A 26,738-nucleotide genomic window follows, 5' to 3' on the forward strand; every position below is an offset into this window, starting at 1 on the left:
GCTCGCCTAGCTTGTCTCCCTGAGCTGTAGTTAACTAAAGGACAGGGACTAAGGATCCGAGCTGGCCCGGTACCCGCGGCCCTAGGTCCCAGAGTGGGACGGGACTAATACCAGGTCCTGGCTTCTTGCCCAGTGTCCTCGCAGGACGTCTAGGGGTGCGGCTGGGACGTCTAGGAGCCTTAGTTCTCCTTGAGTTATTCAGGTCCACGGGGCATGGCATGTCTCTGACACGGAAGGGGCTCAAAAGGCCTCCCTTTAACTCTGGACACGCGGACCTGAAAGGCTGCGAGGTTCCCCTACCCGGCACAAAGCTCAGACCGGGAATCAGGCCTGAAGGCTTCTGCTTGATTTCTGGAGGAACGCGATGTCCTGGCAGCTTCAAGTCTGAAAGGCTGACAGGAGTCAATACTGTCAATGGGCTGAGGGCAGTTCCTAGGGTTCTTTTGAGGGCTAGGGCAAATGCCAGATCAGGGCTGCAGGCCCTGCAGACTTAGGAAGCCGTCAAGTTGCTGCCTTGAGAAGGCCTTATTCTCAGCACCCACACTCAAACTTCAGGCCCAACCTCAAGGCGACCAGATAGAATATGGGATGAAAGCGTTAGGAATCTGGTCCAAATCTTCAGATGAAATGAGCTAAAAATAGCCAAATAGTCTTAGGGAAGTGGGGGGGGGCAGTGCTCAGATTTCTCCCAAAGGTCAGCCTGGTCTGAATCATAGTCACCCTGCTACCCACCCCACCCCCAAACAGAAAGAGGCAATAACCATTTTCTATAGAAGTTTATTCCCAAAACAGAGCGCGGCTTCACGGAACAATTTACACAGACAGGAAAAGGAGCCACTGGGCTGGAGGGGGGACCCCCAGACAGAGAGGGGCCTCTATAGAACCTAGGACATAGCAAGGACAATCCACTCTCCCCACAGCAGCCTCCTCAACCCTTCATGGGCTGAGGTCACTCTGGGTAAGGAGAGCTGGAGTCCTGGCTGGCGGGATTTGGCACCAGTCAGTAAAGCAGAACTTTTAATCTCCTTGGAGACTGCCTCCCAAGAGTATGAGTGAAGGAGGGAGGGGTCTGCATGGACCCTCCACAACCCTGCGCCGCCACTGTTCCCAGTGGTAAAGGGATGCCTACTCTGGGGGCTTTCTGGGCTTGCTGTTCAACAGGGGACTCAGGGCTGACCTCTGGCCTGGGAGGGCTAGGGGTTAGAAACCCCTCAAGATGGCCAGGTTCAAGGTCCTCACAGGTGGATCCTTCAAGCCCCTCTCCCACTTTCTCTACCTTTCTCTTGTAAACAAAGGGAAAAAAACATTCTCAACTATAAACAAAGTACAAAAGTTCAAAGTCTGAAATTGTAAACAAAGTTGAAAAAATTTTTAAATCTTGATGTGTAAACAAAGTAACAAAATTTAAAATCCCCAGTTCTGGACATCAAAGTAATAAAAGTGAGAGTTTGTGAACAGAGTCCTAACAGTCATTTTTCCCTTTACGAGGGAATAAAGGAGGGATGTTACTGAGTCACTTCTTGCAGCCCGGGTGCCGAGGGCCAGGGAGGCTCCTGTAAACATGGGAGGCAGTGGCACCTACATTCTGAGTCTTTGATTCCCTTGTTTCTGTTCCCTTTGCTCCCCCTCCTACCCCACCCTTCAGAACAAACTCCAGCAGAGAACAGTGTCAGGGAATCAAATGGCACCTCGGACACCTTTTGCTCACAGCAGGGGCAGGGTCTATGTCCCCTCCATCCACCCTCTGGGGGAATGTCTGAATTGAGGCCTGAGCCCCTCCCCAAGGGAGAAAGGGAAGCCTTGCTCTGTAAACATGACATATGCTGCTCCAACAGCGCCCCACAGCATTAGTCCTGGGTCATAAGGCAGTAAGTGGCAGGGACTCCACATAATAAACACACACATCCATGGGGAGGGGTGGCATGAGCGAGCCCCTGTGAAGAGGTCAGAGGACACCTGCTTCCAACACCAACCCCCCAGTCTCAGAAGTTTGGCCCTTGGGACATCTGAGAAAAAGCAAAGATCAATTCTGCACTTTGGGCCCAGACAATATTCAGATCAACCGGGGCGGTGGGGGGTGGGGTGTTGGCATTTACCCCTCCTGTCTGAATCCACCCCAGTAAGATGAGAGGAGAGAGCATATAATTTGCTAGGGACCCAAATGGGGCCAAACTCTCATCTCATTCCCTCTGTCCCCCTCCCACTCCCAGCCCAGCCTCAGAACCCCGGGAGACAGAAAAGCTGAAAAATAACATAAGCATATTTCTCTGGTTACAAAGTTACAAAACATATAAAAGTCCTCCCTTCAGCTCCCTCGCTCTGTGCACCTATTACACGCTTGCTCACATGCTCACAGATGAGCACAGAACCTCAGCGCTGCAGCAACAGGGAAAGCTGGGGTGGGGGTGGGGGGCAGGGTGTAGGAGGCTGCCTTGGGATCAGCCCCTGACTCCTGGAGTCTCTTCTGTCAGCCCAAATCCTCCATTGCCTTGGCTGTTCCTCATCCGCACGCCTGCCCCTCAGGAATGGCCCTCACTTCTGGGAACTCTGCAGAGTTGAATGTGGAGATCAAGGTGATTGCTAAGAGTCAGATGCTTCTGGACTCCTCCACCACCGCCCGCATCACCTTGGCCTCTCAGTCCCTAGGGTCCTTATGCCCACCCTGGTGCTCTCAGAGCCCTTTGCCAATTCTAGACCCTCAGACTCAGCAGCAAGACCCCTGGGCTGGCCACCTATGTCTTTTTTCTAACCTTAGCAAGCACCTACTATGTTCAGACTTGGTACAGAGCCCTGGGCACCAGGCCCCTCGATCCCCACCCCTCTCTCCATCCTGTCTCCTCTCCCAACTCTGCTCAGCTTTTATTGGTCTCCTGCCCTACTCCTGGGGTCCCCTTCCCTCCAAAGCCTTCTCTCACCCTACAGACCTCCCCAGAGCCTGACCTAGCTGCTCCTCCTCCTTGAAACTCAATTCTGCTTTTGGTTTCCAAGGCCTGGTAACTCCTGGTTCCTCCCCACTCCCTCTCTGCTTTCTGGGTATGTCTGTCATCCCTACTCTATAAATACCCTACAGGCACCTGAGATGCACCAGGTCCCAACTCAATTCCTCTGTGTCCTAGGCCACAGTAGGATCTATATCCTGGCATTATTTCTGGCCCCTCCTTATCCCATACTGCTCCGTAAGCAAAGCCTCCCAGGCAAAGACTCCTCTTCTCCTCCCTGCCCTTCCCATATACTAGGCTACCTCCCATTGATAGGCCATGGCTCCTGCCTTCCCCCCTCCACTAGTTCAAGCCCTTTGGAAGGCACCCTGCTCTCCACTTTAGTCCAGGAGGTACAGACCTCCACCATACAATGAGCAAGGGTCTGTTAACCACCCCATCGCTGCCAGATTTTTCTGTCCTCAGCCTATGGCCCCATGGCTGTGCTGAGCCTGGGGTAGCCCATACCATCTGCCACCCCCCACCCCATCCTTTGGCAGAATACAGGGCAGGGTGCATGGGAGGTTGCCCTAAACTGATGGGGGTGTGAGCATATGGCTGGACCCTGCTTACTCTGAGTCCGGTGACAGCTCCGAGATGCTGTGGGACGTGGCAGAGCGTGGTGTGGAGGCCCCAAGAGCAGAGGCTGTGGCAGAAGGCGTGGCAGTAGTGTGAGGGCCCGAGGGCGTGCTTGAGGATTGCACGGAAAGAGCTGAGGAGTTGAAGGAGGCGAGGATAGAGGAGAGAATGTCCAGCTGCTCTGTGGAGGGGCTAGGGCCACTGGCTGGGTCTTCCCTAATTCTGAGCAGCTGTGGGGGTGGCCCGAGGCCTTCTCGTGAGGGGTGTTGGCTAGGCACGTGGTCCAGCCGCTCCCCTGAGTTCGATCTCCTGGACAGAGAGTCCAGGGGCCGGGATGGCAAGAGGGGGTCCCTTGAGAGTTGCCGCTGGGGAGACAGGGGCAGAGGCGGGGGCTGTGGGTCAAGGTCCTGGACACCATGGGGCAGGGGCAGTGTGCTCAACCACTCGCAGGGCGCCCCTTGGTCCAGCGCATCCCGTGACCCGAAGCGGGCGGCCATGGTGCCAGGGTAGTCCCTGGGTGGCTGCCTCCGTGGCAGGGTGCTGCCCCGATCCCTGGGCTCCAGGCGGCCTGGCATGGCATCCAGGTGTTCCTGGGAACCTGGCCGACTTAGGGGACGCAGAACAGGGCCAGGGGCCTCCTCCAGTTGCTCACGGCTCAGCTGCCGTCGGAGGAGCAGGTCCAGCTGTTCTCGGGAGGAGTAGCGGCTGGCTGGCTGTGAAAGGCTGCCTGTGCCCCCTCCAGCATAGATGCGACCATAGGAGGCAGCTGGCACCGCTCGGTGGCCCAAGGTGGCTGCACGGCACCAGGACAATTCAGGGGTGCCCCGAGTCTGTGGCACCAGTGGGTACTGCAGTCGGTTCTTCAGGATACCTGTGGGAAGAGCAAATGTGAGACAGGGTATCTATGGGCACCCAGGAACTCTCTGGGTCTAGGTATGCAGCACCCTCTGCACTCCCTGTGACACAGAGTTAGGGGCAGAAGTCCTTTGGGGGTGTGTGTGCAGAGGCAGCTCCTGGCAATCCCAGATAGGGCTAAGTCCCTGTAATGCAGGGGTAGGCCAGAGGAGGGGCAGCCCCCAGGTCCTGGTAATGTAGGCCAGGGTCAAAGGGCTGGGAGTCCCCAGGGATAGGGCAGGAATGGTCCCTGGGGTCCCTATGATACAGCGGTGAAGGCAGAAACCTCTTGAGTTGGACCAGGCACAACCTCTTGGGGTCCATGTAAAGCAGAAACATTCCAAGTTAGAGCAGAAGTTCTGAGCTTTGAGGCACAGCAGCTCCTAGGGTCCCCACAAAGCAGACTAGGGTTGGGGGCAGGAGGGAATGCACTGGGTTGAGCCCGAAGTGATCCCTGGAGTCTCTGAGGTACAGGCCAGGGTATGCGGGGGTGGGCAGACAAGTCCCAGGTCATGACAGGGCAGTCCCCAGGGAAAATTAAGCAGTGCAGAGGAGCAGAAAACCCCCACATCAGAGAGAGATGCTCCCAGGATCCCTGTGAGGCTATCCAGATTAGGAGGATGAAATCCCCTGGGTCAAGGCAGGAGCAGTCCCCAGGGTCCTTGAAGTACAGGCCAGGGTCAGGAATCCATACCTTTTCTCTGGCGCTGGGCCCGGCCCAGGGAGGTTTCATCTCCACTGGTCAGGGCCAGGTCTGGCTGGTTGTTGTTGGCTGCATCCTTGCTGGTGTCCAGCCCCAGGCGCCTCTCGGAGCCCCAGGTTTGCAGAGCACAGGGAGCAGCCTCGCACTCCCCCAGGGCTGGCCAGTAGGACAGGAGGTCATTGCCATCCATATCTGTGGAGCCAGGACAGGTTATAGGAGCCTCTGGGTTGACCCCAGTGACTCAAGACGCCTTTGATCCAGATTCACTGGTCCCCTAACCCTAGTGACTCTTAAAATCATGGGCTGTTCTCATGGAGCAGAGGTAGGAGTAGGCGGGTGTCTCCCAGAGATCAGTGGACCCATCCAGGGAGGGGGCTACTGATGGACTCCCCCTACTCTTGACTGGAGGTGGACAGAGACTGGAGGTGGGGGAACCTGATGGCTGAGGAGTCAAGAAGACCAGGCAGAACCTCAGCCCTCAGGGAAGAGAAGGGGCTGGATGGATGACTATCACCCTATAATATCCCTGACCTCATTCTTCTGTTGCCAGGGCCACACCTAGGTCTCCAGCCAGCAGAACTCTGCTAGGAGGCTGGCTGGGCTCAGTGTTGACCCCAGGTTCCCAGGAAGTTGGGCCCAGGAATCCTCAGGGGGTAGCGCAGTTCCTGGGTCACACCCAAGTGGAATATGGGGTATCTCTTGGTCACTCAGGGGGTCAGAGGGCCCCATCACCTTTGGGGTGGGTAAGGAGCCTCTCACTCTGGGCTGCCCGGTGGAGTGGACGCTGGAAACGCCCCCGTGCCCGGCCATTGTCCTCACTTTCTGAGGACGGGATGGACAGACTTCTCTCCTCCTCCAAGGACAGGTCACTGTCAGAGTCGGAGTCTGCACCTGGAGTTGGGAAGGTCAGGAGGAAGGCACAGCAGTGGCTTGGGAAGGCAAGGGATTTGGGGGTCGTGAGGGAGACTACAGCAAAGGGGGACTTGGGGAGAGCTTGGAGTTGGGGTAGGAACAGAAAGGCTGGGACTTGCCAGGAGACCCAGGGCTGGGTGGGAGGTGCTTCCTAGGGCAGTGACCTCGGGGGAGCTCGCCCCAGTGCAGTCAGCTGCTGCTCTCAATTTGGGGCAGAACAAAGGGAAGTCGGGGAGAGATCCTCTACCTCCCTCCTCCCTGGCCCAGGCCCCCACCTCCACCAGCATCTCGATGAAACATGGCCACGTCCAGGTCAGTGGGGCCAGCGTGAGCCTGGAGGCTGTGGTCAGTGTGGTCGGCAGCAGAGCCATGTCGAACTAGGACATTGTCCCTGGAAATGCAGGAGCCCCCCCCCACATCAAAGAGGGATGTGATGAGGTGCTTTGGAGGAAGGGGCATCAGTGAGTACACAGCCAGCTGCATGTGGAATGGCTCTGAAGGCATTCCTGGGTGTGTGGCAGGAGGCATCTGGGGTGGAGGGAGCAGCAGAGGCCCAGATGGCCAAGACGGCTGAAGCTGCCCCCGAGGACCTGGTAATGCCCACCCCTGGTAAGATGGGGCGGGTCCCCTCACAAGGAGGCCCCTCCCCTCACCTGAGGTAGCTGCGGCCCCGCTGGCTGTCTTGGTCCTGGGTCCGGCCAGAGCGGGCACTGCTCACCGAAGAGATGGTGGAGGCCCCAAGGGTGATACGAATGAGGCCGCTCTCCTCGAAGAGGGCTGTGTTGTTGTAGGCCCCGGGCCCCTGGGGGAGGTGGTGGGGACCGGAGGGTGAGTAGCCCTGGAAAAGCCTCAAACCCTGGCCTCCTGGGCCACCGCCCTCAGATTTCCCACCCCTGAGAGGCCCTCACCGTCCCAGGCGCTGGCCTGGCCTCCTCAGGCACAGCCTTCCTGCCCAGACAGTCCGGTGTCCAGGCAGCCCGAGCATCTGCATTCAGGACACAGAACAGCAGCAGTACCACCAGGCCCTGCGGGTCAGCAAGGATCAGTGAAGGTCAATGAGAGATCAGAAATGAGTCAGAGGCCAGAGCAGAGCCACCAGAGGGTCAGTTAGGGCCGGTGTAAGTCACTGAGGGTCAGCAAGGGGGATCAGTCATTGTAGATGAGAGTGGGTCAGTGAGGAGCCCAAGGGGTGACCCAGTAAGGGAGTCGGGGAAAGTCAGCAGAGGCAGTGAGAGGACAGAGTGGCATGAAGGACTGAAGGCCGTGAAGGACAGTGTAGACCAGCAAGAGGCCGGACACCTCAGCGCTGGTGAAGGTCAATCCAGCATCAGCACCACTCTGGTGTCAGGCATCTGGTGGGAGTCAGCTCTGGGCCTAAGGTCAAGGCCCTGCGCCTCGCCCTTCCAGAGAGCCCCATCTGGTCCAAAGCAAGGGAGGGGGGCCAGAGTTACCTGGAGCCCACAGAGTCCAGCGTGGAGGTAGTGGAAGGCCAGGATGCTGTGGTTGACTGCCAGGAGCCCGAAGAGCCAGGAGGCACTGACCAGTAGAAGGAGCAGAAAGGAGCTGCGAAGGGTCCTGCCGCAGGAATGTGAAAGGACACAGGACACACGAGGGTCATGCGGGGCTCACAAGGGGGACATGTGAGGACACACAGAGGTCATGAAAGGTACACAGGGAACACGGAAGGAAAGGAACTCACATAGAAACATGGAGGTCTCAGGAGGACATTAGGGGAGAAGAGAGGTCACAGAAGGAACCAAGAGAGTACTCAGGGCGCCATGAGGAAGCACACAGGAAGTGGGGGTGGGGTATGAGAGAAAACAGGGAAGGTAGGTGGGAACACGTGGCACAGGGGGCAAAGTAAGCCACCCAGGCCATGGGGACTCTGGAGAGAAGGCAGGGCAGAAGCCTGTGTGGGGCCAGAGTAAGGCAAGGGCACTAAAGAGGGACCGAAGGCCAGAGCAGGTGTGACTTCATCCCCTGCCCAGAATCTGGAGCCCAGCCTGCACCAGGATGCTCTGGGCACCCCAGACCCCACCCAGGAGAGGGCTGCCATTATGAAAAACCGCCAACCCCCCCAGCCAGCCAACTCACAGCACAGAGGTCTTCTTGGCCTCCCTCTGCCCAGTGGAGCAGGATGTGCGGGCAGCGAGGAGAAACAAGGTCCCATTCATCTGGACCCATGGCCAGACATGTGGAGCAAGGGCAGGGCAGAGAGAGACAGAGAAAGTGAGAGAAAGAAAGAGAGGGAGAGAGGGAGATTAAGACTCAGACAGAGAAAGAACCAGTGAAAAACCCTCCCTCCCAAGACATAAATCAAAAACAGAGACACAGAAACTCACAGAAAAAGTCAAGGATAGGGAATAAGAGAGGGACTGAGATGGAGACACAGAGAGGCAGAGGCAGGGAGAAGCAGTCTCTGACCGCATACCTCCCACATTCATGCCACTTGGGCAGTTACAGAAATGGAGGCGGAGCCCAGGAAGCAGGCAGACTGCCGCCTGGAACCCCCTCACCTGATACCACCACACCTGCTACAGGGCCACCCCCCACCTGAAAGAGAGCACAAGGTAGGACTGAGTGGAAGACACCCACCATGATGACAAGGACAACAGGGCCTGCAAAGCTCCAGATGAGAGGTTCATGGACTGAGATCCAGCAGAAGTCAGGGTTCCCATAGCCCTCAGGATCCAGGCCAACAGCCAGGCCTGTGGGGGAGAAGGGATAGGATGGATGGGGTATATTCTAGAGCTGCTGAGCCCCTCACATATGGGGAGAGGCTGGGGGTGGGAGCCAAGCAAGCTCCTCCCTGAGCAAATGGCACAGGGATCTGAGGTTGGGGTCATGATCAGGACTGGGTGCAGAGGCAGGGGTCAGGCCATGTGATGGACCGAGGTCACTGAGCAAGGTCCTCACCCAGCAGCACAGCAGGGACGCCCCAGCCCAGGGCATGGTAGAAGCGCATGGCACCGCGGTCCACGTTGCGTGGCTCGACCTGCATACGGTAGAGGTGCAGCCCCTGCACAAGGAGCCATGCGAAGGTGCTGAGGAAGAAGTAGTGCAGGAGGATGGCGACCACGGTGCACACCAGCTGAAGGCAGGGGAGGGGGCATCAGGACCACTGCCCCCTCGCCCAGCCTCTGACCCCTAAACCACCCCAGCATCCTGCCCAAACCCTGGCCCCAACCTGAGAACCCCTGACCTCTGACCCTGAACTCTGGCCCCAGGCCTTCTTGGGCCCAGTGAGGTCATCAGGACCCAGGTCCCCTGGCCCTGACCCTGCACCTGGTTTTGGGTCCTGTGGATCCCCAGCAGGAAGAGGAGCTCTGCCACCCCCAGGGCAGCAGCCACGTTGGCATGGATCCCACGTATGTTGGACTTGAGGCTGCGTAGGCTCAGCAGGACGGCCGCAGTCAGAAGCAGTGCAGCCACAGACACTGCCATGACCACGTGGGTGAACACAGCCAGCAGCTCTAGGTCGCCCTCTAACCGCTGTGGGGACAGGTATGGTCACTGGGGTGTTGGGCACCCCTGCCCTTTGACCCTCCCACTTCCCTGGGCCTCTGAACACAGCCCCACCTCACGGGGAGAGGCATCCATGAGGACCCCAAAGGTGCCCGTCCGGCTGCAGCGACACCGTGCGTGGGAGCCATTCCTGTGTACCAGCTCACAGTCCCGTGCTGTCCACATGCCATGCTGGTCCGCCCTGTGGCCACAGGGCAGTCAGACCTACCAGCCCCTCTGGGGAGTGCCCCATTGCCAGGTAGGGGTTTGCGAGAGGTAGTGGGAGGGGTCAAGGGTGCCTGGAGTTGGGGAACGGCATTCATCACAGGTCTGGGTACACAGGGGCATTGGCGGGGGCCCCAGGGGCAGGCTGGGCCTCCCAGGGGCTACCAGGGGGCCCAAGGGTTTCCAGAATGAAGGTCCTCACGGGCCAGGCGGGTCCCACTGCACGCAGATGGCCTTGCTGCGATTCGCTGTCTGTAGCAGGCGGAACTCGAGGCTGATCGGGGACTCCAGGACACCCCTTAGGAAGTTGCGCCCATGGAACACAGCCACGCTGACCACCGGGGAGTTCATAACAGGGTTCTGGGGAAGCCTGAAGAGACAGCCCACCTGGGCTTGGACACTGCTGAACTCCCCAGGCTCTGACCGGCCACCTCACTGTCTTCATGCCTCCTGCCATGGCCAACCCAGAGTCTGGGATGCCCCAGAGTGGATACTCTTTCTGAGAACCCCTTCAAGCCTCTGCTGGGCTGCTTCAAGACCAGGAGTGCATGGCTTGGTCCTAAAGAAATGTAGCCAAGGGGCTTAGGATCCACTGCCCACACAAGTCTGCAGTATGAGCAGCTACAGAGGGCCTCAAAGCACCCTCTGCCACCCCCAGGTAGACCTCTCTCAGTCAGCCTGTTTTTGCCTGTTTTTATCAGCCAGTGTGCCTGTCTGTCCCTGGCTCCCATATTCCTCATGTGACTGGCCCCAGCCATGGCTCTACTACTCTACTACTCTACTACTCTGGACAACACGATTCACATGAAGCCCAGCACGGACAAAGCTGCCACAGCTGTAGGCAGGAGGGCCTCTGTATGCTTGGGAACCTGCTCATCTGTACACCACAAAGGGGTTGCAAGGTTGGGCAGAAGCTTGCAGGAGGCCCAGGGGTTAGGGGCCTGGGAGTAACTCTACTCGTACCTGGCACCCCGGCGCTCAGCCTGGAACTGGGCGGGGAGCAGCCCCCCCAAGGTGCGGTAAACCAGGAGGATAACAATGGAGATCCCAGGCTCAGGCTCCGGGTCCAGGGGCACCGGTGGGGGAGCCAAACTCGAGGTGGTGTTTTCCGTACTGCTGCTTGTGGACAAAACTGCCAGAGGAGGGGAAGGAATTACTGTCAGTGATCTCTGGCCCTGAGCACCCACAAAACCAGCTCTGAACCCAACCCAGCATCAAGCATGGGAATCTCTTCCCTGCAGGTGCAGAAGCAGGGAGGGAGAGGGTGCGGGGAGCAGGAGCCCATGAAGGACATGTGGGCCTCCCAGGGCTGGAGACTCTGAATATCAAGGCCTGGGAGAGGTCATCTGTGGTGAGGGAGAAGGTCTGGCAAGGTGTGGGGTGGAGGGCTGGCACGAGAAGGTCTCAAGCGGGGATCTGACGTGGAGGTGGGGGTCTGGCAAGGGGAGAGGTGACAGGAAGACAACATGGTATCAGAGTCAGGGTGTGGGATAGGCAGGGAAATAGGACCTGACCCAGGGGTCACCCCAGGGCTTTCACCTTCAGGTGAGGATGGCCGTGGGGCCTGGGAAGATAGTAGCACATGCGTGTGAGGATCCCAGGCATCCTGGCCCCGGAAAAGGTTGCTGTGGTAACGAGGGTAGCGGCGGGTCCCCCGCGTGGGACTGGGGTGTTCCATGCGGTCGATGCTGAGCACTGCCAGGAGGAAGGCAGGTGAGACCAACCAAGGATCTCCTCTGCACACTGAGGGTCCCCCTCCCTCCTTTCCCCATCTTTTCCCCAAGTCCCACAGCCTATACCCTTCTTGCTACTTGTGGCAGAGCCCAACCCTGCAAAGCATGGAAGGTGGCAGCACAGCCTCCTACCACTAGCATTCTCCCCAAGGCCCTCAGATCTCCAGGTCACTGCCCCTTCACAGCCCCTGCCCCACCTCACCCCACCCTCCACATACTGATGTTGGGAGTCACCAGCCCCACAGGATTCAGGTACGTGAGTTCCATATTCCTCGCGAGTGTGGCTGCATACTCCTCCAGATGCTGCACCAGTCCTGCGCTGCCAGGGGAGCCCCCAGGGGACCGTTGCCCCAGCGCTGCCCACAAGTCCCCAGTTTCTGGAGCAAGCAGTGCAGAGCCGGCCCACAGCAGATTCTGGGAGGAAGGAGGTGAAAGTGGACCCAGCCAGGTAAGGATGTGTGAGGGGACAGGGCAAGCCTGAGGGGTCTACCAGGCACTCAGAGGGGCCCCCAGCAGGCAAAGGGGTGGGTCCGGAGGGGACAAAAGGAGAGCGCCCAGGGCCTTCACTTCCCCAGGGTCAGAAGGGGCCTGAGCAGTGGGGCAGGGGAGTCCAGGGCCAGGGGAATCAAGAAACCAGGGTGTAGCCCCACCTCATTGAAGTGAGCATCCTGTGTGGCTGTCAGACCGAAGCCCTGCTGGTGGCTCTCAAAGGCCAACAAGTGGGCCAGCAGGCGGGCAGTGACTCGGACATCTTGGCTAAAGTAGTGGTCAGTGTCGCCGGTCACCTCCCTCAGCCTCTGAGCCAGCTTCTTGGCCTCCACAGTATCCAGAACTGTCTTGTTCAGCTCGAGGCCATCCAGCTGTCAGGACAAAGATGGGGGTGGTCACTGTGAGATCCCTTAGACCTTTTATAAAAGCCTCACAGGAAGAAGGGCTTGGCTGGATTAAAGGGTGACCAGGAAGAGCCCAGGAGGTCAAAGGCTGGGACAGGACATCCAGGGCCCACCACTGGGGAGGCTGAGGCTGGGGCCAGGGCCAGTTTTGAGTGCAGGGCAAGGTCTGGGCAGTCTTACTAGCAGATTGAGTTCTCGAAAGGCGGGAGAGGTACAGTTGAAGAGGTCGGGCTCCAGCCAACCCTGGTCCTCATCACATAGCCGCACGGCAGCACCTGGGGGCAGGCAACCCCTGATCAGGCCTGGGGCTTGGATGCTTTGGCTGAGAAGGTGATTGCAGCACCCTCCCTATTCCAGGGGAGCTCTGAGGCAAAGACCAGATAGTAGGTATCCATGGCAAGCCCCCAGGGGCTTGTCAGTCAATTTCTGACGGGGGTCCGTGGACCTTATTATTATTATTATTTTTTTTGGCCATGCCTGTGGCATGCAGAAGTTCCTGGGCCAGGGATCAAACTAGAGCCACAGTAGTGACCCGAGGTGCAGCAGTCACACCACCAGATTCTTAACCTGATGCACCACCATGGAACTCCTGTGGACCACTTTGAACCACCAGGACATAAAGGAGAACACAAGGGCAGGGCTATGTGTGTGCGTGTGTGCACACACACACACACACACACACACCCCAGGACAGCTTCACAGACATGGCCCATGGCAAGCGCACATACACCAATCCTCACATCTGCAAAGAGATGCATGGACCAGGACAGACACATGGACACAAAACACTTTCTCACTCTCTCTCACACACAAACTCCAATGAGTACTTTGTGACCAAAATGAGGTGGAGGTGGAAGTTGTCACACAAATTTTAACACCCCAGTAGTGACATTGCTGCCATCTCTCCCTTATGTGTGAGATTGGAATGAGAGTTGAATGAGATTTTACCTGGGCCTTAGGATAAGTTTGTAGCCACCCCACCAGCAAGGACACAGATCCCCCTCCCCGAAACACAGACTCACAGACACGTGCACAGGCACAGAAAGATAAGAGCATGCATACACAGACAATCTCTGTCCAGCCACTGTGGAGACCTCAAGCAGCAGAGAGGGTTCTATGGGGTCCTCAGACAGACAGCAGGGGTCTTTCACGACCTCAGGCAGTAGGGAGAGGTCTGCAAGAACCTCGGGAACTGAGGACGGGTCTATAAGGACCTTAGGAAGTGTGTGTGTAGGGCTCTTCAGCATCCTCAGGCAGTGAAGAGGGGTCTCTTAGGACTTTAGGCATCAGAGAAGGGGCCCCCAGGTCCTCAAACAGCAGGAAGGGGCCTCCAGGGACTTCAAGCAGTTGGGAGTAGCTCTTAGAGATCTCAAGCAGTGGGGAGGGGTCTGCAGGGACTTCAGGCAGCAGGAGGGACTTGCAAAAAGCTCTGGCAGTGGGAGGGGGCAGCGCATCTGAGCAAACACGTACCCCTTACCTGCACCCCGCAATCCTGCCCAGAAGCCAAGAGAAACAGATGGAAGCTCAATGAGGGTGTGGGGAAAGGTCCAGAGTCCCTAAGAGGTAGTAAGGAGCCCACATGGACCCTCTATCCCACTCCCACCTCTTTGTAGGAACAAGGCCAACCAACTCAGGAAAAGAGGTGGCTTCAGCAGTCAGAAGACAGGCCTGCCACCACCCTCAGTGAGGCACCTGCCTCCCAGATACTCACCCAGGGCCCCCCGAGGACAGGGCACTGAGGCCAAGACGCCAAACTTGGTCTGGGGCCACCATACACCAGATCTCAGAGACTTGGGGCAGGCATCGTAGAGCACTAGGGAAGAAGGAGGCACTGAGCCAGGCAGCCGGAGGAGGGGGCAGGGGGCAAGTGACTGCCATATCCTTGCTCCCCACCACCTACCCCAGGCCCACTGCCCACCATTCCCCAGCTGGCCTCATGGGACCTGGCCTGGCAGATTCTGTGACAAGGCATCAAAATACTTGGGCAGGTGTGGGAGTGCTTAGGTGTAAGTGGTCTCCCTCAGAGAAGCCTCCCGGAGTCCCTACCCAAGGAGCCAAGCATGCCATGGTACTTGCAAGCAGTGCGCGAGAGCCAGCTCTCTATATGTGGAGCTGTGTGGGGCCTGCTCACCCTGGCAGCCGCTGGCTGTCACCTCTGCAAAAGGACTGTCACAGCTGTTGCACTGGCGTCCAAGGGCTCCTGGGCGACAGGGGCACTGCCCGCTGTGGGGTGCACATGAACGCGAGGTGGAGCCCACAGGGTAGCAGTCACATGGGAGGCATAAGTCGCTGCCCCGTGGCCGGTAGTGGAACTCCTGTTTGAGAATGGGTCAAGGGACCTGAGGTCAGAGGTCAGGGCTTGGGGAATGAGTGGAATCAAGAGCAAAGGGTCAGGAGAGCAGTGCTCCCAGGCCAGAAGGAAGACAGGCCTCAAATCAAATGGAAGGGAGGGGTTAGATGTCAAGGGCAAGGGATGGCAGTTAGGTCATGGGAAAGGGGTAGGAGGTCAGGGCCCGAGTCAGATGGCAGAGGTTAGGAAGCTGGGTAAGAATCACACATCATTTCTAGGAAAGAGTTAAAAGGTCAGGGGTCAAAAGCCAGGCACACCTTGCAGTGACACTGCCCATTTGTCTTGTTGCAGTTGGGGTCAAAGCCCTTGTGAACGTCGCAGTTGCAGGGGCCACAGGTTGGGCTCCCCCACCAGCCCCGTGGGCACTGCTGGTCCATCCTGGGGTGGACAGCCAGATGAGATGTCTCCCCAATATCTCAGTGACCCTCCCTACCCTCCATCAACTCTTTCCATCATCTCAGCCCCCAGCCCCTTACCTGTGCTCACAGTGGTGCCCAAAATAGCCACCTACACAGTCACAGGTATAGCCAAGGGGGGCCCCCGGGAGGTGCCGGCATGACCCCTGGTTCTGACAGGGATTCAAGAGGCAGGCGTCCACACAGCCCGGGCCATAGTAACCTGCAGGTTGGGTCAAGGAGCTCAGGACACTGGCCACAGAGCATGGGAGGAAGCAGGCACCTGTCCTTCTCAGTCCCTGCCTCCTCCAGGCTCTCCAGGTCCCCCAGTCTTTACCACGAACCCCAGATTACCCCGCTCCCCCAGGACCCCACCTGGCCAGCAAGTGCAGGAAAAGGTCTGCCAGAGGTCTCGGCAGTCGGCATGGGGTGGGCAGGGCCCAGATGCACAGGCATTGGTCACGACACAGCCAGGTTCCACGTTCACTCGGTGGCTTGGTGGAAGCAGGGCCGGGGAACCCAAAGGCGTGGAGCCAAGCCATACCCCCTATGGACACAGCCAGCAAGGGGTGAGACCCATGTCAAAGCACCTCAGCCCCAAGTCCTGCAGTCAGCCAGCAGGTCTAATGACCCATGCCATGCAATCTCCCTACAAACCCTAAACCATGACCCCAAATCCCCAATTCAGTGCCCCTATGGGACCCCTAATCAGGCCTCTAATGACCCTTGATAATCGAAGCTAGGCTCTCACCTCCGACAGCACAGAAAGGATTGGCCTGTCTGATGGCTCTGGGTTACTACCACCCCCATGCCGATCCCTATGTAAATGCAGCATTTCAGGTCCCAAGACACCCCTGATCTCCAACCACTCACCCTAATGCCCCATAACCATGTTCACATGCTGACCCCCACCTGGATACAGCCAACCAGACCCTGAGGAGCCTCCTCTTCACTGCCGGGGGGCAGGCCTCCCACATGGAGTTGCTTTACCTTCAAGCCCTGCAGCTCACTCCCCACTGCCAAGGTGTCCTGGGGGGAGGGTACAGTCAGCTCTGGGGGTGGGGGTTGGGGGGACCTGATTGGCCCATAGCCTGCACCAGTGCCAGTCTTGGCCTCATCCTAGCCCTGCATGACAATGCTCTGTCAGGGGACTGGTCTGGGAATGAGTATGGAGGACCTCCTGGAGCCTGGGGGATGGGTGAAAGGAAGGTTTCAGTCGAGAGCTAGGCTTGGACAGGCCCCTCTCTCCTGAACTGAAAACAGATGCTGAAATTGACCCAGTTCAAAATCATGGGAGATTAGGGCAGAGACCAGAAGAGGGCCCAGCAGGGCAGGCTCTGAGCAACAACATGAGGAGGGGAGCTAGGGGAAGAACAACAGAATATGTGCAATGGAGGGAACTGAGAGGAGCTGGACTAGAGGTAGGGTCAGTGGGTCTGGTCAGAAGACTGAGAATGGACCAACCCAGGGTTAGAAGTCAGACCTGGAAGAGGCTAAAGTCCAATGAGACCATGAGAACATGGTGGCCCCGCCGGCCACCTGGCTCCTCCTGCAACTCCAGCCGCAGATCATGCCACCGGCCATCACTGACAGTCACCTCATCCAGAAGGAGGTGGGCGGCACGGCCTGAGCCCTTGGTCACCGTCACAGACAACAACCCCCGATCCAGCTGCGGGTAGAGAGGCACAGCCCTAGGGTCAGAACCTCAAGTTGGGTTGGGGGTAGGAGTTGCAGAAGGTCAGATCAAGGGGCTCAGAGGTCAAGAATATCAGAAGTCAGAATAGCAGGGGCAAGGCTGTAATCTAGCACATGGGGCCCTGTGTTGCTGAGAATAAAGTTGGGGCAGAGGTCAGGACCAGGGACAGCAGATTGGTGCCAGTAGCACAAAAGAGCTTTGCTGGTACACTGCATCTGCAGAGGATATCATGGTGAGGAAGAAGGTCAAGGACCAGGGTCCAGAGCAGGGTCAAGTATAGTCAGTATACCTGGCAGAGAAGTATGCTATGTGACCAGGCCTGAACCTACAGGGAAGTTGCTGGTGGCATTGGAGGTTGAGAGCTCAGGCCTAGAGGAGGGTCAGAAGGACAGACACACCTGACAGAGGAGTGTGCTATGTGGCCCAGCCTGGACTTGCATCAGGACCCCCTGCGTTGCCCGCGTCCGAAATGCCAGCCCCAGGTACCATGGCACAGACACAGCCACGTCATTTCCGAAGTCCCAGCTCAGTGTGCCGTTGCCACGGAAATGGTGGGGATGGGCCATGGCTGGTGGGATAAAAAGAATATGGTCACAGACCCCTTAGGAAAAGAACTTACTCTGCAGACCCCTCCTGCCCCAGGTTGCCCACTCACTAAGCCGACAGTCTTTGCCTCCAAAGCCCACAGGGCAGTCGCAGCTGAAGCCGCCCCAGCGCTCTGAGCAGAAGCCACTGTTCTTGCAGGGGCCTGAGTCACAAAAGTGCAGCTTGGCCTGGCAGCCTAGGAGAGGACGGTACATGAGGGATGTGAGAGCACAAGGAGAGGCATGAGTGCTGGTCAGAACACAGGGGTCTAGAGGGGCTGAAAGTGGCCATGATCTCAGCCCCATGTTCTCTAAGAGGGTGGAGCTGGTAGGAGTCAGGCCCTAAAGGTTAGGCTGTGGCATGGTGCTTGCCAGAAAAGGAGATAGAGTTGAGGTCAGGTTTTGTTTTGTTTTGTTTGTCTTTTGTCTTTTTTTTAGGGCTGCACCGACGGCACATGGATGTTGCCAGGCTGGGGGTCTAATGGGAGCTGTTACTCCCAGCCTATGCCAGAGCCACAGCAACGCCAGATCTGAGCTGCGTTTGCAACCTACACCACAGCTCACGGCAACACCGGATCCTTAACCCACTGAGCAAGGCCAGAGATCGAACCCACAACCTCATGGTTCCTAGTGGGATTCATTTCTGCTGTGCCAAGATGGGAACTCCTGAGGTCAGGTTTTGAGTCAATCCATTTAGCCTTCCACTCTTCCCCTATGATGCGGACATGGCCTACCTGCCATGGTGCCATTGTTTGCAACGAAGCCTGCCATGTCCACTTGGCGGCCATCAATATGCAGATCCCTCATGCATCCAACGAAGTCCTTGTGGGACACGGGGAAGTTCTCCGGGAGGTTGGGGACACCCCCCAGGAGCAGAGGGCCTGTCAGGTCCAGGGACCTGGAGGTCAGGGGTCCAGGTCATTGGTGGGACTGGGGCCAGGGAAGGTTTGCTCCTGGGGGGCCATAGGAAATGGAGGGAGTAGGGCTCAGAGGGTAAGATGATTAAGTGGGGAGGGTAAGATGAGGCTGAAGAAGGAACTAGGGGAAAGATGAAAAAGGCTGGGGTTGAGGACTAGGATGAAAAAAGGGGGCACTGGGGTGGCTGGAGTAGGGGATAGAGAAGTGAAGAGTTGGGGTCGGGAGGGGAATGTGGGACATTAGAGAGACCAGGGGAGTGGAGACTTTAGGGGACTGGGTGCCTGGGGAGTGTGTGGGAGAGGGGGTCTGGGGTAGAACACAGGGATAGGGGATAACGTGAAGTAGGACTTCAGCATCCTAGTGGGAAGAGGGAAATCTGGTGGTTTGGGGGAAGACGGGGAGTTTGGTAGGTGGTAGGAGTTTGGTAGGGTAAAGGGCTGGGAATCAGGGGCTGGGGGCCTCACTTCTTGGAGCTTGTTTGTGTGCCAGCAGCCGCGCACGAGTAGTTGCCAATCTCAGCACCAAACTGCAGAGCCACAGCCACATCGCAGTCATCCACGCTCAGCACAGCCACTTTGTCCTTGGAGGGGCCCTGAGCACCCCCCAGGGCATCTGTCCGGGGCTAGAGACCCAGGCACACCACTCAACAGGACCCCCAGGGTGACCCCTGAGGGGCAGAACCTGGCATCCCAGCTCCCCCCATACTCCCATGCCAAGGGTGGTGCCCACCTTGTTGTAGTATCTCAGATGCACTGTGTGCCACTGCCCGTCACTCAGGCCCCCTGGAACTGTGGGGCTGACCACTGTGTTGGACTCACCTGTGGAGTGGATGTGTGTGGAGGCTTGTCTGGAGCTACTACATTCCTCCCTCCCCCGGTCATGCAGGCACAGCTACTCCCAGGGTGACCCTAGGTGCATCAGATTACTCCTCCCACTGACAGCCATACTGGCTGGACAAGAGTGCCTTTGGACAGGTAGGAGAAGCACATACTTCTTGGGGAGATGAGCTTCCCCACAGGGAAAGTGGTTCTCACTGTTGTCTGTTGGGCATCAAGGTATGTGTTCAGGTGTGTCCTCGGGGCTTGCGCCCCCCCAGCCACCTCACCCACATATGCATCCACTTGCCCCCACGCTTGACCTCTGGGGGCACCCACCAGTGGAATATGTGAGCCGAACTTGCCCGGCCACTAGCTCCAGGGCTAGGAAATCGTGCTTTTCGTTCAGGCGCCCGTTGTAGAAGAGCAGCCCACTTGGCTGCACCGTGGCAAACCTGGGTGGGTGGGAAGGGGTGTGTCACGTGCCGGACCCCTCCTCACACCCACCATCCCTGTGACAAGAAGGGTTGAGGGCACCCACCCAGGCTAGGGTGAGAAAGGAAGTGATACGACAGGGTGGGGCCTGCGGGAGAGGCCAGGCAGGGCGTCAGGGGAGGGGGCAATGTCCTCTGGGCCGCCAGGATGGCACAGTGAGGATCAGGGTCATGGAAGTAGAAGGGTGCATGTGTGGGCGTGCAGATACGGGCGGGCACCTACGAGAGGGACAGCGTGAGGTGGAAGCGCTGCCGCAGACCACGGAACATGACGAACGAACTGGGCGGGAAAGAGCGCGCAGCCACTTCACAGCGCGGACCCTCGAAGGCGCCGCCTGCTGGGCACTGGCAGCGGAAGCCGCCGTCAGGCCCGTCAGCGCACGTGCCTCCATTGCGGCAGACACCAGGCACGCAGCGACCAGCCTCCGTGTCCAGCTCGCAGTCTTCACCTGGGGGGTCAGGCCGTGGTCGGAAATGGTCAAGAACAGGCCACTGCTCCAGGGTACCCGGCGCCTCCAAAGGCCACATGCTCCACACCCGCGCAGAGACCTCAGAAAAGTCTAACTGGCAGTGGGCGAGCCGCCACTATGTCTGACTCCGCCCTACCTACGCCCCCTCCCGCCCCCCTCCCCGCCCCCGCGTGAGACCACGCCCCTCCTATGATCGCGCTGCGCCCACTCTCCCTGACTTTTGGGACCGCCTCCAAGGTCTCTTATTTTTTCACCGCCTTGGGCTCCCTCTGTGCTGGGCTCTACTGTTTCTGGCCTAACTGCGCCCAGCTCGACTCCAGTTGGCTCAGGACTGATGCCCAATCCTCACATGCACTGTAGTTTCCGTCCCACACTCTGCCTGAGGTTCATCTTGCTCTGGTCGGGCCCCGGCTCACCTGTGAAGCGCGGGCGGCAGACACAGGTGTAGCCACCCTCGCGCCGAGCGCAGGCACCACCATTGCGGCACGGGTTGGAGTAACAGAGGTCGAGCTCCGTCTCACAGAAGTCTCCTGTGAAGCCGGGCGGGCAGCGGCAGCGCAGGCCTGCGATGGGCTGGATGGGTCTGAAGAGCGTGGAGGCGGAAGCCAGGAAGGGCGCAGACGAGTCAAAGCGCAGCACCGACACACATTTCATGTAGTTCTCACAGGGCTCACGCAGGCACACATTGTCATCGAAGGGCAGCACGTCCAGGAGTGAACGGGCGGCAAGCGCAGCGCGGCGCACGTACAGCTGCTCCTGCAGCTCCTCGGAGCTGAACCAGGGACCCGCAGAGCCAGCCCCAGCCCCGCGTGGCGCCAGCGCAGAAAAGCTCACGTTAAGCACAGTACCTCCCACGTCTGTGTCGTTCTGGATGTTGAAGATGAAGACGTCCTCAGCGGGGGTGGCAAGTACGGCGGCCACGCCTTCCAGGAAGTGGCCCAGCAGCGGTGATAGGAAGCGTTCCTGCCACATGTTCTCCAGGCGCACGGTCAGGCTGTTGGCCAGCAACTCCTCTGTGATGATGACCACACGCAGTACACACTGCGCCGTCACACTATGTAGCCCATCTGCAGGTGGAAATGAGGGAAGTGGTCAGTCTGGGGTCAGTGATTGCCCCTTCCTGGGACATAAGAGGGCGGAGGCCAGTGACTGCCCAGTCCTCCAGCACTTCTGTGTCATCAGGCTGACCCTGGCAGTACACAAGGGGGTCTGCGTCTCGTGATCAACTCTTCCGACATCAAGGTATCAATAAGTTGCTTCTTCCTCTCCCCTCCATCCAACACAGGGAAGGGCCTGAGCCAGGGGTCAACCAAACCCCACCTCCCATGACAGTGCCCATGGGTCAGCAAGTCATTTCTCCAGCAGCACACAAGAAGGTCCCTAATTGATCAGTAACTCACCCTTCCCCAAGTTGTCAAGGTCAGCAGGCCAATCAGGACACAAAGAGGAGCCAGGGCCACTGATTACTGACTTTCCTTCCCTTCATCCCCCAGGATTGAAGAACCAGCAAAACATCCCCTCCAAGAATATCCCTCTAGGTCAGGATTCACCCATCCCCTATCTCTGGTCAACCAGCTGCTTTCCAGGGGCACTATAAGAGTCCTTAGCCCTGTGACCACCCAACTGCATCTCCTAGAACCATAGGTTAGCAACCTCTCTCCCTCCAGGAGGGTCTTGGCCCCTGACTTCCTCCTCAGTATTCTTGGATCAGCAAGCTGCCCATCACCTCAGACTTGGGTCCTGCAATTTCAGTGGCCACCCCTAGAACTGATGATGAGGTGCTTATATGCCTTGTCCTGAGCCCCCAGCACACAGTGGGTGGCCAATAAAGTTGGTTATCCAGTGAATTAAGGGATGAACGAAGACCTGCCTTCTTTGGCAGTGCCAGGAATTCATGCTCCAGAATTGGAGAATGAGCGCTGGTAAAGTCTGTCTCAACTCCCAAGCCGTGCAGTTTCCAATAGGCAGAACTACAAGAACCTCTCCTTATTGTAGAGCCTTCACCCTCCTATGAGGGAGCAGTTTGTGAAGCCTGGGGCCATGGCCACGGAAAAGAGAAAGGTAGCCCTCTGGACATTTTCCCAAAGGGCAGGGCCTTAGCTCCTTTGATGGCAGCCAGGCCGATGTGAGTCTGCTTTCTGCCTAAAGCTGCCAGAGTAAGCTGCTGCTTCTGACCACTCAGTTATTGGCCTCCGTCTCCTCCATGGATGGGTCGAGTTCAACTGGAATCAAAGTAACCCTTCACTTGAACAAAGGTATGGTGTGGACTGACTGGCCTATGCTGGCTTTTCCTGGGACCTCCAGCCTTTCAGAGGGAGGGAGGCTAACCCTAGAGTAGCAAGCAGACAGTTCTTTACAGTCTTTATGGGGTCTGCTAATGCCCTAGAATCTTTGGGGTTCTGTACAGACTGCCCAAGACCCTAAGCAGAGACTATATGAACTTAACCTGTGAGGTCTATGGCAGATCCTGTAGGGTGCAGGAATCTAGCACTTAAGGGATTCTTGGAAGGCTTGGAAATCCCTCTTTGGTTTGAGGTGCCTAGTGGAGCCCCTGACGGTCCGAGGTCACTGGCTCACTTGATTAACCCCCACCTCTCACCTGTGACAGTCACCAACATGGAGGCCACCAGTGGGCGATTGTTGTCTAGCTTGCGGCTGAGTCGAAGCTCCCCACTGGTCTGGTTGACCACCAGCAGCTGCAGCTCATTGCCCCGCTCAAAGGAGTAAAAGAGGTGGTCAGAGACATCAGGATCATAAGCTGGGATGCGCCCAATGATGCCTGAGGGGAAGGTATCTGAACGGTTGGATACATAGTTGTTGAAAAGGATCTGGAAGTTGTTGAGCACAGGGCTATTGTCATTCTGGTCGACCAGGCGGACATGCACAGTGGCCCGACTGACCAGAGGGGCTGATGTAGCCTGTACAACAATCACATACTCCTGGCGAGCTTCATAGTCCAGGTCAATGAGTGCTGTCAACTCTCCAGAGAAAATGTCCATTTGGAACAGTTCAGGGATGTTCCCTTCCACAATCTGGTACATTATATGGGCATTGGGGCCTTCATCAGGGTCTACTGCAGTGATTTGGGCCACAACTGAGCCCACAATGCTGTTTTCCTTCACTCGCACCTCAAATTCCTCAGCCGGGAAGACTGGTGCATTGTCATTAACATCCTGCACCGTCACCTGAATGCTAACTGGAGTCCGAAGTGGGGGCACACCTCGGTCCACTGCATAGGCAGTCAGTTCATACACTGGCACTGCCTCCCGATCCAGCCACCTCACTGTGCGGACAATGCCAGAGGTGGGCTCAATGGTAAAATCTCCATCTCCATCTTCCCCATTCTGGAAAGTGTACTGGACTCGGCCATTGACATGAGCATCCCGGTCAGTGGCTGAGATCTGGAGGACACTGGTGAAAGGTGGGGCATCCTCAGAGACCAGCCCTGTGTAGTGGGAGGCCACAAACTGTGGAGCATTATCATTCACATCATTGACCATCACCTCCACATAAGTAGTGTCTGCCTTCTGTGGGATGCCATTGTCCCGAGCTGTAATAGCCAGTGTATAGGTCACCTGGTCCTCATAGTCCAGTGGGGCTTGCAGTGTGATAGCCCCTGAGTCTGCATCAATGCGGAACTGGGGCAAGTTGTCCTCCAGGAGGTAAGTGATACGAGCATTCTCACCCACATCGTCATCAGAAGCACTGATGACCACTACAGTGCTACCCACTGGCTGGTCCTCATTCACCTTCACTGAGTAGTGGGCACTTTGAAAGACAGGCCGGTGAGTGTTGGCATCTGTGATGTTGATGTGCACATAGCAGTGATCATGAAGGGCACGGTCAGATGCAGTTAGCACCAGCTTGAAGTAGCGTTCCTGCTTGTAGTCCAGTGGTAGGGCCAGTGTCACCAGACCCACACCCCCCTGGGTGCTGATGGCAAAGCGATTCCTAGTGTTGCCTCCTGTGATCTGGTAGCTGATGGCACTGTTGGCATCGCGATCTACAGCAGTAACGCTGACCACACTGGTGCCCACAGTTGCGTCCTCATTCAGCCGTAGGTGGTACTCCTTCATTGTGAACTCAGGCCGATTGTCATTAACATCCAGCACAGTCACTGTGACGCTGGCTGAGGCTGAGAGTGGGGGTGAGCCGTGGTCTCTAGCCTCCACACCAAAGAAGTAATGCTCCACAGACTCACGGTCCAGGGGACCACTCACAGAGACCCAGCCAGTGGCACTGTTTATCACAAAGGGTGTATCAGGTGCCACACCAGTTAGGGAATACTCCAATCTGGCATTCTCCCCATGGTCTGCATCCACTGCCTGAATGTGGATGACTGAGTGGCCCAGGGGCGCATTTTCCAGGACAGAGACCTGGAAGGGTGTGCTGACAAAGATAGGAGTATGGTCATTGATGTCCACCACCTGGATGCTGGCCAGGCCTGTGTTATTGGACAGCGGTGGGCGGCCAGCATCCTGAGCCCGGATGCGCAAAGCATACTCTCTTTCTGCCTCAAAGTCCAGAGGTGCCACCACCTGGATCTCACCTGTGAGGCTGTCGATGGCAAAGTGGCCGCGGCTGTTGCCACTGATGATGTTGTAGTGCACCAGTCCATTGGCATCCTTGTCTCGGTCGGTGGCCGTGACTCGTAGGACCACCGTATGGGGGCGCACATCCTCGCGCACCTGTGCCACGTAGCGCTTCTCGCTAAACTGGGGCGCGTTATCGTTCTCGTCCAGCACGGTTATGTGCACACGCACGGTGGCTGACCGCGGCCCAGGCTCTTGGCCCTGGTCGCTAGCCTCCACCACCAGCTCATAGCTTTCCATATGCTCTCGGTCCACGCGACCACTGGTGCTGATGAGGCCCGAGCGAGGATCAATTTCGAAGGCGGCAGCGGCTGCAGCGCGCGAAGCCGGGGGCCCCACGAAGCGGTAACGCAGGTTGGCGTTCGGGGGCGCGTCACCGTCTGTGGCACGCAACTGAAGGATGGGGTAGCCCTCCTCCACATTCTCACGAAGCGTCTCCCGGTATTGCGCCTGCTCAAATACCGGCGCGTGGTCGTTGCGGTCGGTCACTGTAACGGCCACCATGGTGGTGGCCGAGAGGCGGGGCGAACCGTGATCCTGGGCTGTCACGCGCAGGTAGTGTCGATCCATACTTTCGCGATCCAGAGCGGCCTCTGTGCGGATGAGGCCGCTCTGCGGGTCGATGCTGAACAGCTCCAGAGAGCGGCTGTTCATGAGCGCAGCCAGCGAGTAGACCAGGCGCCCGGCCTCGCCTGCGTCCGGGTCCTGCGCCACAACGCGTAGAACCGCTGTACCTGCTGCCTCATTCTCGGGCACTAGCGCCTGGTAGTTGTACTGCGGAAACTGCGGGTGGTGGTTCGCGGCTCGACGGGGGCGGACTCTGCCAGCTGAGGGTATTCTCCATGCTCCAGGACCTGCCGGGACCCCAGGGGGGCGCGGCCCGGGGCGCTGCGGGAGGAAGCGGCGGCGGAAGAGACCTCGGGAGCGCATGCGCTCTGGCATTGGCTCGGGAGCTGTCCGAGACACGCGCGGTGCTGAACCGGACGCGAGAGCTGTCCTCCCCGTGTGAGGTGCTGAATCCAGCACGGGACTAGATCCCACAGCCCCAGGAGGGCGGTACAGTCGGGATGTCGCGGTTCTCTCGCTCTGACCTCTGCGTCCCGGCGCCCACAATTCCCCACAGCAGCGCGTGGTTCCCACTTTTTTGAGGGCGCCTCTCCCAGTATTCCTCTGGGAGAATACCGGCTGGGAACCACGGGTCCGAATCAGAAAGTCCGAAGGGAAAGGAGAGCTGTTTTCCGGGCCCGGGACCCCTGGGGACAGAGCTTCTGGCGACAGGCTATCTCTTTGCAAGGGCCCTGTCCGCCTGCAAGAGGAGACCTCTGGGCGCCAGCATAACAGGGACCCTGGTCCTTGTCCAGTCTCCCGCCCGCGGCTGCCAACTGCCTGGACCCCGAATTCTGCTACCAGCCTCGGCTGCTCAGGGGGCCCTCGACCGTTTTGGGTGCTTTGCCTTCCCCCTTGGAGCCCCACGAAGACAGGTTCCTTGACTCCTAGGCCAGGCTCTCCATCCTCTCGGACCCCGGGAGGCTCGGGACAAAGAGCTAAGGCTCCGCCACCGATCCGCGCCCCTGGCCCCGTAGCGGCAGCTACCCCAGGGCCCCAGTCTTGGCCCCCGTCGTCCCCCAGCTCCTCCCGGCTAAGAGGGAACAAAGAGAGGAGGAGAAGGAACAGAAGTAGCGGGGTCATCGGCCCCCAGAGACCCCACCACGGCTGCCGCCTCGCCATCACCCCCGCTTCCCAACAAGGCCTCCGCCGTCCCCCGCCCGGTTCCAGGCCTTGGGCCCGCCTCACTGCTCTGGCCCCTACCCGGGCCCCTGCCGCCGCCCTGGTCTCCCGCCTCTCGGCTTGTCGTTCCGCGCCACCGCCACCCTCTGGGCACCATCTACTCCGCGGCCAGAGCCTCTTTGGCTTGCGGCGCCGGCTTTTGCCGCCCCCACCACAGCATCCCCGACGCTGCTGCCGCCTCCCGCCGCTCCAACATGGCTCCCGGCCCCTTCGAT

At 58.3% G+C, this 26,738-nt stretch overlaps 1 protein-coding gene across 1 annotated transcript; it reads right to left on the reverse strand.

Annotated features, from left to right (window-relative positions):
- Positions 1–761: 761 nt before the first annotated feature.
- Positions 762–26,738, reverse strand: CELSR3 (cadherin EGF LAG seven-pass G-type receptor 3). Its single transcript, XM_047773667.1, has 35 exons — positions 22,743–26,738; positions 20,560–21,210; positions 19,897–20,122; positions 19,519–19,634; positions 19,094–19,182; positions 18,829–18,986; positions 18,181–18,344; positions 17,518–17,643; positions 17,261–17,430; positions 16,650–16,835; positions 16,079–16,195; positions 15,542–15,713; positions 15,248–15,389; positions 15,029–15,149; positions 14,553–14,736; positions 14,133–14,234; positions 12,602–12,696; positions 12,179–12,388; positions 11,747–11,942; positions 11,335–11,490; positions 10,759–10,927; positions 9,998–10,165; positions 9,646–9,772; positions 9,352–9,558; positions 8,983–9,157; positions 8,662–8,774; positions 8,161–8,240; positions 7,518–7,641; positions 6,975–7,091; positions 6,720–6,868; positions 6,348–6,457; positions 5,887–6,045; positions 5,146–5,346; positions 3,552–4,428; positions 762–2,547 (listed from the first exon to the last, which is right to left on the reverse strand). Exons 1-35 carry the CDS (start codon positions 26,461–26,463, stop codon positions 2,520–2,522), a joined length of 9,906 nt encoding a protein of 3,301 aa, XP_047629623.1. The 5' UTR covers positions 26,464–26,738; the 3' UTR covers positions 762–2,519.

Source organism: Phacochoerus africanus, chromosome 1 (genome assembly GCF_016906955.1).
Source record: "Phacochoerus africanus isolate WHEZ1 chromosome 1, ROS_Pafr_v1, whole genome shotgun sequence".
NCBI lineage: Eukaryota > Metazoa > Chordata > Mammalia > Artiodactyla > Suidae > Phacochoerus > Phacochoerus africanus.

Excerpts from the sequence above, each read along its gene's own strand:
- CELSR3 (XM_047773667.1), bottom strand. The coding sequence starts at position 26,463 with ATGGCGAGGCGGCAGCCGTGGTGGGGTCTCTGGGGGCCGATGACCCCG. Across the intron at positions 9,158-9,351 it reads TCCACAGGACCCAAAACCAG|CTGGTGTGCACCGTGGTCGC; the intron begins GTGCAGGGTCAG and ends CCCTGCCTTCAG. Across the intron at positions 8,241-8,661 it reads CTGTTGTCCTTGTCATCATG|ATGAATGGGACCTTGTTTCT; the intron begins GTGGGTGTCTTC and ends CCATGGGTCCAG.